The following is an 11,441-nucleotide window of genomic DNA, read 5'->3' on the forward strand; positions in this document are numbered from 1 at the left end:
GCACAACAAACGCGACGTTCAGAGGCTGTAAAATACTATAAACTGCTGGAAATTTGTTGGATCCACAGGCATTTACAGGGACGAAAATTCCACTTTTAATGCGGTGAAAGCTGTTGCTGGTAGAAGTTTATTTTAAACTTCCTGGGTGACATGAAGTCAAGTCTCCATCAATGTAACTCCTGATAAAATCAATCAACCTCTCCTTCACTTTTTCTTCCCTCCGAAAGGTGAATAAGGTAACTAAGTTGCTCTGCGAATTACAACAATTATTATTAACTAACAATTACATTACAACAATAGTTCCACAACAATTCCACAGCATAGCGAGTTAGCATAAAGGATCTATGATAATTTATGCTCACTGACTTGAGAAAGAAGGGATGGCATGTCGGTGCAGTGGTTAGAACCGTCGCCTCACACAAGAAGGTTCTGGGTTCTTGGCTTGAACACGGTATTTCTGTGTGGAGTTTGATTGTTCTCCCTGTGCCTGCGTGGGTTCTCTCCGGGTACTCTTGCTTCCTCCCACAGTTCAAAGACATGCAAGTGGGGACTAAGCTCTTCCTGCTCCTCTTCTACCTGCGTTACGGTAAGCGTGTGACTTCTCTTCCTGTTTGTACGTTGCTGAACGTAGTGCTTTGCTTTGTTGTGCTAGATAAAATGTGATCATCCCTGCTAATTCCTTTTTCGTTAACTAATTATCTGCCAAAACTACATGTCTATCTACTTTATTTGGCCGAAGTTTAAAGACCATCTGTCTTGTAACGGCAGTCTTTCTTTCCTGTAAACTCTCCACTCTAAGCCAACAATGGCTTCTCCTTCTCGCTGTCCTCTCTCCTGCTCAGTGTGCCACATTTTCAGTTACTCCTCAGCCTCCTAAAGTGATCACGGATAAGTGCATTAAATATAGTTTGTTTGTAGCATTGGAAGTGAGGCTTAGCATGGTTGAATTGGACCTGCGGCAGCTCCGCACTGATGGATCCAAACAATTAGCCGCAAGAGCTAGCCAGTCCCTACTGCAGGGACTAGCGCTCTCCCGGCAGCTCCTGAGAAGCCAGGAAAACCAGGGCAGCTGGGTGACTGTCAGAAGGAAGCATAGTCCTCAGCAGAAGCCTTCTGTCAGTGACCAACCACCAATTCACGTCTATCATAGGTTCTCCCCACTCTGTGACACACCCACCAACAAAACAACTCTGGTAATTGGAAGTTCCTTTCTGAGAAACGTGAAATTTGCGACACCGGCAACCATAGTCAAGTGCATTCCAGGGGCCAGGGGCAACGCTGAGTCAGATTCAAAACTGCTGGCTAAAAGTAAATGTAAATATGATAAAATCGTGATTCACGATGGTGGTATTGACATCCGAATACGCCAGTTGGAGGTCACAGAAATTAATATTGAGTCGGTGTGTACATTTGCGAAGACGATGTCGGACTCCTTAGTGTTCTCTGGACCCCTGCCTAATCGGACCAGCGACGACATGTTTAGCAACATGTCATTGTTCAACCGCTGTCTTTTGAGGTGGTGTCCAGCAAACCAAGTGGGCTTCATAGATAATTGGAAAACTTTCTGGGGGAGACCAGGTCTGATTAGGAGAGAAGGCATTCATCCCACATTGGACGGAGCTGCTCTCATTTCTAGAAATATGGCCCAGTTTATAATAGAATCAAAAACCCAACAACCTGGAGTTCAAACCAGGAAGCAGAGCTGCCATCTCTGCACGTCCATTCAGGCAGTTACCCACCCACAACTCCATAGAGACTGTGTCTGTCCCCCTATTCACTTCAGTTCTACTTGTAGAGGATTCAATCAGAAAAACCTAATCCAAATCAACACAACCACTAAATTAACTGAAAATAATATAAATATTAGATGTGGACTATTGAATATCAGATCCCTGAGGCCAAAAACTGAATTGGTAAATGAAATGAAATCTGACAATTGTATTGACCTGCTCTGTCTCCCTGAAACCTGGCTGCGTGATGATCAGTATGTTAGTCTAAATAAATCCACTCCTTCCAGTCACACTAACACTCATATTCCCGAGGCTCTGGCTGAGGAGGTGGAGTTGGTGCCATTTTTGACAGATGTTTAGAAATAAATTCCAAACCCAAAATTAATTTCAATTCATTTGAAAGCCTGATTCTTATTTTGTCTCATTCAGCCTGGAAAACTCTACAGCCCATCCATTGTCTTCCGCTTATTCCCATTATTAAGGGTCACGGGGGGGCTGGAGCCTATCCCAGCGTCAACGGGCGAGAGGCGGGGTACACCGTACACCCTGGACAGGTCGCCAGTCCATCGCAGGGCCAACATATAGAGACAAACAACCATTCACACTCACATTCATACCTATGGTCAGTTTAGAGAATCCAATTAGCCTCGTCCCCAGTTGCATGTCTTTGGACAGTGGGAAGAGGCCAGAGTACCCGGAGAGAACCCAGGCACGGGGAGAACATGCAAACTCAACACAGAAAGATCCCGTGCCTGAGCCGGGACTCGAACGCGGAACCTTCTTGCTGTGAGGCGACAGTGCTGACCACTGCACCACTGTGCAGCAACTCTACAGCCACTCTTATTTATCATTGTGTACCACCCTCCTGGTCCTTACTCTGTATTCTTATTTGAATTCTCAGAGTTTATATCCAATTTAGTTCTGAAATCAGATAAAGTCTTTTGTAGTCTTTTTGCATTGGGTCAGTTCGTCATGTTGCCGCCTCCAGCGTCTCACCATCAATTCGTTTATGCCAAACTTACGTGCTGCAGCTCTATTTCCATCTTTAACCACCAGATTGATTGCCTTTAACTTGAAAGCTGCATCATAAGCATTCCTTCTTCTGCTCTCCATCTTGAGGGTGAGTACAAATGACTGAAAATATCGTGTGATGCTCTTTTTACACTGCACCGCGGCATGGACTGGACGCTCCAAGTACAGTACTTACAGTCCTTTAAAGTAGCAGTTTCAGTTCCAGAAGTTTTGGCCAACTACAGACCAATACCAAACCTTCCTTTTCTTTTCAAAATCCTGGAGAAAAAAACCCTGTAGTCAGTTATGGTGTCCCACAAGGCTCTGTGCTTGGACCAATCCTCTTCACCTTATACCTGCTTCCTTTAGGTCACATTATTAGGAAACACTTGATTAATTTTCACTGCTATGCAGACGATATGCAACTGTACTTATCAATGCATCCACATGATACAAATCAGCTGACTAAACTGGAGGCCTGTCTAAAGGAGATTAAAAACTTGGATGACCCATAATTTCCTTTTATTAAACTCTGACAAAACTGAAGTTATTGTGCTGGGCCCAAAACATCTTAGAGACACTCTGTCTAATGAGATAGTTACCCTGGATGGCATTACCTTGGCCCCCAGCACTACCATAAGGAACCTAGGAGTTCTCTTTGATCAGGATCTGTCCTTTAACTCCCACATTAAGCACTTTTCTAGGACTGCTTTCTTTCATTACGTAACATCGCTAACATCAGGCACATCCTGTCTCAAAAAGATGCAGAAAAATTCGTCTTTGTCGTCCTCCGCTTCATCCGGTGGGTCTGGGTCACGGGGGCAGCAGTCTCAGCAAGGAAGCCCAGACTGCCCTCTCCCCAGCCACTTCAACCAGCTCTTCCGGGAGGATCCCGAGGCGTTCCCAGGCCAGCCAAGAGATATAATCCCTCCACCGCACTGCAGAAAAATTAGTCCAGGCTTTTGTCACTTCCAGGCTGGATTACTGCGATTCCCTTCTATCAGGCTGCACCAGTAATTCCCCAAAGACTCTCCAGCTGAACCAAAACACTGCTGCCTTTGGGTTGACAAGAACTAGCAGAGGAGACCATGTCTCTCCTGTACTGGCTTCTCTGCATTGGCTCCCTGTCAAATTCAGAATGGAATTCAAAATTCTCCTTCTAACATACAAAATCCTCAACAGTCAGGAACCGTCTCCCAGTTTCGGTCTGGGATGCAGACACTCTCTCAACCTTTAAGAATAGACTTAAGACCTTTCTTTTTGATAAAGCTTATAGTTAGGCTGCTCTCTGTCCTCCTATATGTGTTATACATAAATCATACTCATACGTATTACTAACTCCTCCTTCTCTGGAGCCTTCTGGCTCCCCGCTTCCCAGATCCCGAGTGCTACTGGAGGAGGCTACAGACCTGAAGAGGCTCAAGCTACCACCCATAGCACCACCTGCTCACATCCCCGTCTGTCCATCAGTCTCTTCCCTTTCTCTCTCTTTATTTCTACCCCTCTCTTTCCTTCTGTATATCTGTCTTCCTCCATTATCTGTCTTTGTCTCTGCCCCACTCTCCTGCTCTCTTTCCCCCCAAATGGTCAAAGCAGAAGGCCGTCCCCATTGAGCTTGGATCTGCTCAACATTCCTTCCTGTTAAAAGGAAGGTTTTCGTTGCCTGTGTTACCTGATGTGCTTGCTCATGGAGAATTGTTGGGTGTAAATTCATTGAGCGGGAGTGGTACTAGAGTGCTCTACTTGTTAAGTGTCATGAGGTAACTTTTGTTGTGATTTGGCACGATATAAATTAAATAGACTTGACGAGGCTGATTGATATTCTAAATTGACCGTAGGTGTGGCTGAGAGCAAATGGTTGTCTGTCTGTATGTGCTGGGCCTGCAATGGACTGGTGACCCATCCAGGGTGTAAGCTGCCTCTCACCTGAAGGCAGCTGGAATAGGCTCGAGTGCCCCCATAACCCTTAACAGGATAAAAAGTAGAAAATGGATAGATGGATGGATGGATGGATAAACTTGAGAAAGTGGGACAAACACTGATGCTGACGCTGCATGAAGCATTTATAGTATTACAGTGTAAATGAGAGGATTTATGTAGTTAGTATCCGGACTGCACCCTGCAGTCCAACAGTTGGACGCACCTACAAAAACCAAAATGACAAAATGGAGGGAAACAAAGAATATTATTTAATAAAATGAAGCACTGCATACAAAGTAAATTTTTTGCACTTTTTCACCAAACATTTTCTTGTTTTGAATAAGATCTCTGCATTTCCTTTACACAGACTTTAATAAATTCTTTCCATGGATATTAAAAAAATAAGGTTGGAGGCAAGATATTTATCATAATTTGCTCAAGTTATAAAATATTGTTGTGAACCATTACCCAGTTTTTCAAATTAAAAGAATAAAAAAAATGTATTTTATGCAATGAAAGTTTCTAAGTTGACAACATTTTTTACATGGGTTATTTGTTTTGAGGTTTCACACTGGCATGACTGTCTCTGTATTGGTTAAACATTTGATCATGTCAGAGATAACAGGCCCTGCAAGAGCCCATTACACCCATTACCTTAAACCCTGCATAATTTTCCTTTTTAATAAATTGCACAAAGAAAATGATCAATGACCTCAACTAAAAATTGCATATGAGCAGTACTATTTGCATAATATGTCATGATCCTATTTTGGGTGTGCGCACTATTAAATATGGACATCCAGTTTTGGATTCTAAGTTGTGTTTCTTATTTTTCATGAGTTTGTTTCTTGTTTTTTATAATGTTTCAGTTCACTCTGGTTACTTCCTGTTTTACTTTGAAAGCTCCTCCTGTCTCTTTGTTTGCTTGACATTTCCTGTCCGTCAGTTTCTCGCCTTTTTAAGTAATCACCTCTGTCTTGCCAGTTAATCAGTCCTCCTCAGCCACAGCCCTGCTCCTAGTGTTTCCTACCCAATGTACTCCTTCCCTGTCCTTGAGTTCTCCCTCCTGTTTCTTGTTGCATCATTAGTTAAGTGTGTATTTAATTTTTCTAATCAGTCAGTTCTTCATCAGATCCTCATGTTCATTTACTCCTGTCACCTTACTCATCACCTCACCCATTGCTTGAGCCTTCATGTTACCAGGTTGTCTTTTGTGTTCTGTTCATTTTAATTTGTTACATGTTTTCTGAGTTCCACACCCTGCTTTATCTCTGTACAACACTGAATATTCTATGTTATGGTGTGGTGGTGGAGCAGGACAGTGTTCATCAACACATATCCCAACTTGCATGTACAAGGCTTGCATAATCTTGTTTTTTCCTCATCCCCTGAGCCACACGCGCAGACACACCTGTTGACACCTACATATCTACATTTAAAACTTGAAATGGAAACAAAATATTTTATGTCATAGGTGCTATGTAGGGATATCAAATTTCACAATAACTTACCTCCATAAATGAACACTGTACTCTTCTCACCCATTAATTGCTTATGATTTCCTACTCTGCCTCTTTACTGCTTTTTTTTTCTTTACTGTGGATTCATGCTCAGTAAGTAACCTCTTTTGAACAATCAGAAAACTGTTACTAAACCTAACATATTGTTATGAATAATGCTACATTTTATAGGGGAACGTTATACCAGCATTGACACAGATTGCAAAGATGCTCATTCCTGGCCCCAGCTAGTCAAACCAGCCTGGTTTCCACTGATACTGCACTGCTGTCAGTGATGGCAACGCCAAGTCAAATAACACTGTTCTTTGTTGCACACTCTTAAAATGAGGCATCTTTGCTACAGTATCTGAGAAGAGTGCAAGCCACTTTCTTTTCACTGGAGAGCCACAAGAATTTGCTCTGACATAACTTATCGGCCTACAGACAGACAAATCAATCAAATGATAACTTTATGTCCTTGGTGAAGGCAAATATGTACCTTGAAATTAATGACAGGTTTAAAAGAAATTGCATGTACCACTTGAAAATGAGGTCTAATATGTTATAGGATGTTTCTATTCTGGTGCTTGACTGGACTAACGTCATTGCCACACTCCACATCACATCTCTGACTACACTGTGTTTTTTGTGCATGTAACAAATATAACTATTAAATGTTAAGACATGGCTGAACCGTAACTTTTCATTTCTTGATTGGCTCCTGATTTATTCCTTCTCACACTGAGATGAGGTTTCTCTGGCTTTTCTACAGAGTTGCCATTGCCATTGAATTCAGTAGTTTGGCTCCTTGATTTAAGTTTATGCTGCATTTAGTCACTAATCTGTTACAGACAAGCTACATCTATCAATTAAAGGCTTGTCATCACAATGTTAATTATCATCCTCTGCTGCAGCTTGGTGGTCAATTAAGTCACTATTTTAAAAGACCTAAATGTTTAAAACATACTCACCTCTTTTTCTGTTTCCCGTTCAGTGAAGATAATATTCAAGTTACTTATAAGGGCATTTGCCTTCATGCCTGTCAGCTGGACTGTAAAAGAAAGTGTCCTAAGCCATTTATCCTCTCCTTGATTTCTTATGATTTGATTTTACCTCTTTTGCACATTATACTGGCCATGTCAGAAAAAGATTTTTTCTGGATAATAAATGTTTCTTTTTGCTCACCACCAAGGCTGTAAACTAGCAGAGTAATACAGTTTAGCCAGGCAGCACCAAGTTATGAATTGGCTGTTTGTGAGCCAAAATAAATCCCCCTTTTATTTCCTTTATTCACTGGAAGTTATTCTCCCTCTTGCCTCAGCCTTCTTAACTACTCACTGCTTCTTCTCCACTCCTCTTTTTACCTGTTCCCTTGCTTTTCTGTCTGTAAAGGATAAAATTACCTTCTCTCTATCTTTTAGCATTTCCACAAGGGTACAGCCTGAGATGGAGGGGAAAAAGGAGACATTTTAGTGAATACATGCTACATGATTGTAGCGCTTGTGTGACAGAGTAATAGCATACTCATGCAGTTCATTCATTGGAGATATGAGTAACACCGAACAGACTGGCAGTCATGATTATCAGCTGTAATCATTGTGGGTTGACAACACAGATAGTAAATGTTGTCATGGGAACCTGCATATGGTTTACCTTGTTCTTCCACCTTACGATGCATAGCTCAGCTGGAGGTGGCAAATAGGAGAAAATGTATTTCAATATATCAATCCCTCCAGGATTTTGCGGCACTTTTTATGATTGTTGTGGCCTAAAATGCCTGATTTTGCGGCAGCTTCAGTGAAAAGTGTCAACAAAAGTTGCAATTTAAATTTTTTTTTTTTTTTGAAAAAGTGCCTCAAAATTTTTGATCAATAATGAAACTTTAAATTCTCATACTCCAACTCTTTTATTGTAGTATGTGCATTGGGAAACTATATCACCATCCAGAACAACGCTCTTTAAGTTGTAGCTTAGCAAGGAAAACAAAAATTCAGGTTCATAGAACTTGCAGTATAATGATAACAAAACTTGTTCTTTTCAGAATGTGACAACTCAGTAATTACTGAATAAAATAATTTCTCAGTGCCTCTGAACTTGGCAACTTTAAACTTTAAAACTGAATAGTGTTATTTAATTTGAGCTGACACACAGCCATAAATACTCTGTTTCAACAGATATTGAATACAAATACAAAATAAATGAAATTCCACAGTTGAAAATAAAGTGCATAAACAAATGATTAAAAGTAAGGCAATTGCTTAAGTTGAAGGGTGGCGATAAAAAGAAAGTTGGGTTTCGTGTTAAGTATCTAAACAGTTTTTAATTATAAAAAAAACAAATAAATAATACTGATTTGACAGTGGATAAATCACCGTGACACAGGGATTTGTCTTGTCTGTTTGCGCAGTTTTGAGTCTTTCCGTTGGTATTCTGTGGTGGAAAAAATGCTTGTCAATTGATAAGTTACTTTTGTGTTCAACCACAATATTACATGGGGAACAAAACCACCACTTTCATGTAGAGTATGGGGAAACTGAAGAGCACAGTGATTTACGTAGGCAAATGCGACATATTTCCTTCTCACACAAGCGAGCATGTTCGCGAGTAGAAACAGGAACTGTAAATGACGACGTAAAGGGTGACATGAAAAGAAGGAGTGTTGCGATTGTTCAAAGTTGGATTAAAGTTGTGGTGATTGGATAAAATTGCTGGGCATGCAAAATTTGCAGGAATTGCCTGAATTTGCTTAAATAGTTGCGATCGCAAAATCGCGAATTCCTGAAGGGACTGATTTATGTACACTGAATTTATTTTTATTTTTTTTTTACATAGCTATTGCTATTGTGATTTTGTGTGTGTTTGTGTGTGTTCGTGTGCATGTGTGTATTATTTATCTTGGCATACATCAATCCATAAACCATATTCAATATGAAGCCTAGTCCCAGTGCTGTTTCAATTTAATGTCAGTGGAGTTGGGAGTAAGAACTACCTAACAAATCCAGATTTGACATTAAAATCCATCCCTATTTGATCCAATTTTAAGTGAATAGCTCTGCTTTTTAACAGGCTGGTTCTTGTTGTGACTGTGTTTGGTGGCTTTTCCACCCCTTCCTTACAAACTGGATTAATGTTGTTTTCCAAAGTGGATGGCATTTCTTCTTTCTCTCCTGCTCTAAGATGTTAGGAAGTGTCACAAGTACCTTGTCTGGTGCCACTCTAGCCTCCACAGTGATCTTACTCTTGGCGAGGTCCAATTTGGTCCAGGCTCCTTGGGAAGATAACTCCACTCCCCTTGACCTTTGTACTTTCTCCTCCAGGTTCCATATCTTCTCTTGAATCATGGCTCTTCTGTCACTGGTTCATACCTTCCTCCACTGTTGGAAATGGGAGGTGTGATAAACCTGTCTTCCTGTGCATGGTGCTCCAATGATGTCACATATTTTCAGTCATTGCTTTTGGCTTGTGCAACTGATGAGTGAGCTGCCCACTTGTGCGCTGGTCTTGTGATGATGCCTGCATGCCTGCCTTGTTCATCCTGGAAATCTCTGTAGATCATTACAACTCTGCACTTCGCAACTTTGAATTCCTCTACCACGAATGTGAATTGAATTGAAGGATAGAGGAAGGCAGCATGGTGGTGCAGGGGTTCGCACTGTTGCCTCACATCAAGAAGGTTCCGGGTTCGAGCCTCACCTCGAGCAATGGGTCTTTCTGTGCGGAGTTGGCATTCCCTCTCTGTGCCTGTGTGGGTTTTTACTGGGTATTCCAGCTTCCTCCCGCAATCCACTTCACTAGGATACACCAATTTGACCCTAGGTATGGCTGTGAGCGTGAATGGTTGTCTGTCTAGGTGTTGGCCTTGTGATGGACTGGCGTCCCATCCAGGGTGTACCTTGCCTCTTGCCTGAAGGCTGCTGGGATTGGCTCCAGACACCATCTCCACTTTTAAGAGCAGACTTAAGACCTTCCTTTTTGATAAAGCTTATAGTTAGGGCTAGCTAGACTGCTGGGGGATCTCCCATGATACACTGGGCTTCTCTCTCCTCGTCTTTGTCCTTTCTGTCCTCCTGTACTCATACTGAACTTCTTCTCCGGAGCCTTTGTGCTTCCCCACTTCCTAGATGATTGGCTGCTGCTGCTGCTAGAAGAGGCTGCAGAGCTGAAGAGGCTTAAGCTGCCATGCTTAGTATCAGTATTAGTATTAGTACTTATAGTATTTATATCAGTATTCTGACTGTACTGGCATTAACATCAGCATTGTGTTTGCCAGCACATAATTGCCCATATCATGGTGAAATTGATTGCTTGAGTAACCTGTCAAGATTATAGTTGGTAGGGGGTGTTGGTAATGTTTGCCATCTTTCTCCTTCCAGCCAGTTCACATCCCTGTCTGTCCATCATTCCCTCCCCCTTTTATTCTCTTTGTCGCTGTCTTTTTCTGCTTTCCTGCTCTCTTTCACCCCAACTAGTGAAAGCAGATGGCCATTCTCATTAAGCCTGAATCTGCTTAACGTTCCTGCCTGTTAAAAGGAAGGTTTTAGTTGATGCTATTGCAAGATGTGCTTGTCCATGGAGAATTGTTGGGTGTAAACTAATTGAAGGAGTGTGGTGCGAGACCTACTCTTGTCACAGTCCCTGTCAGTATCTGTGTTTTGTGAGTGGGCGTGTGTTTTTGGGCGGTGGCTTGGCTCCGGCTTCCAGCAGGCGCACCTGGTTCCAGTTCCCTCATCGTCCTCACCTGCCTGCCATCAGCTCGTCACTGGAAGCCTATAAGTGTTTGATCTGCCCTGCCTGCGATGCCAGATCGTTGCACCAATTCCCGTGTGTGGTAACGCTACTAGCCAATTCTAGTTTTAGCCTATTAGCTCTAGAGAATCTCTGCTCTTTTTGTATTTTTTGGAAATCCAGTTTTTTTATCCCTGTGACTTTTTGCCTCTTGTGACTTTTGACTTCTTTCTCTGCCTCCCCTCAGCGACTGCACCACCAACTGCCTTGCCTGCCCGCCTGCTCGTGTCCACCCCTGGTCTACACCACTACCTCCTATCTTCAGCTTTAGTTCAAATAAACACCCTTGAACTTTCATTGTGTTTGTCTGCTTTTGGGTCTGCCGGTTTTTGCAAATCGTGACAACTCTACTTGTAAAGTGTCATGAGATAACTTTGGTTGGTAAATTGACTTGACTTGATTGAATCTTACTTACCAGCTCTATGTGCAAGTAAACACATAACTTCCATTTGCAACGATTTTACCCGACACGTATTTAATTCAAGGGGTAAATGCA

The 11,441-nt window shown here is 42.0% G+C and overlaps 1 protein-coding gene across 1 annotated transcript; it reads left to right on the forward strand.

Annotated features, from left to right (window-relative positions):
- Nucleotides 1–805: 805 nt before the first annotated feature.
- LOC147250415 (uncharacterized) lies at nucleotides 806–11,216 on the forward strand. Its single transcript, XM_086223290.1, is given in 5 exon segments — nucleotides 806–883; nucleotides 885–1,791; nucleotides 9,478–9,550; nucleotides 10,793–10,988; nucleotides 11,133–11,216. Coding segments are annotated over 5 exon segments (1,338 nt in total).
- Nucleotides 11,217–11,441: the final 225 nt, after the last annotated feature.

Source organism: Aulostomus chinensis, chromosome 14 (genome assembly GCF_037954235.1).
Source record: "Aulostomus chinensis isolate RoL2024-O1b breed Wild chromosome 14, RoL_Achi_v1.0, whole genome shotgun sequence".
Taxonomy (NCBI): domain Eukaryota; kingdom Metazoa; phylum Chordata; class Actinopteri; order Syngnathiformes; family Aulostomidae; genus Aulostomus; species Aulostomus chinensis.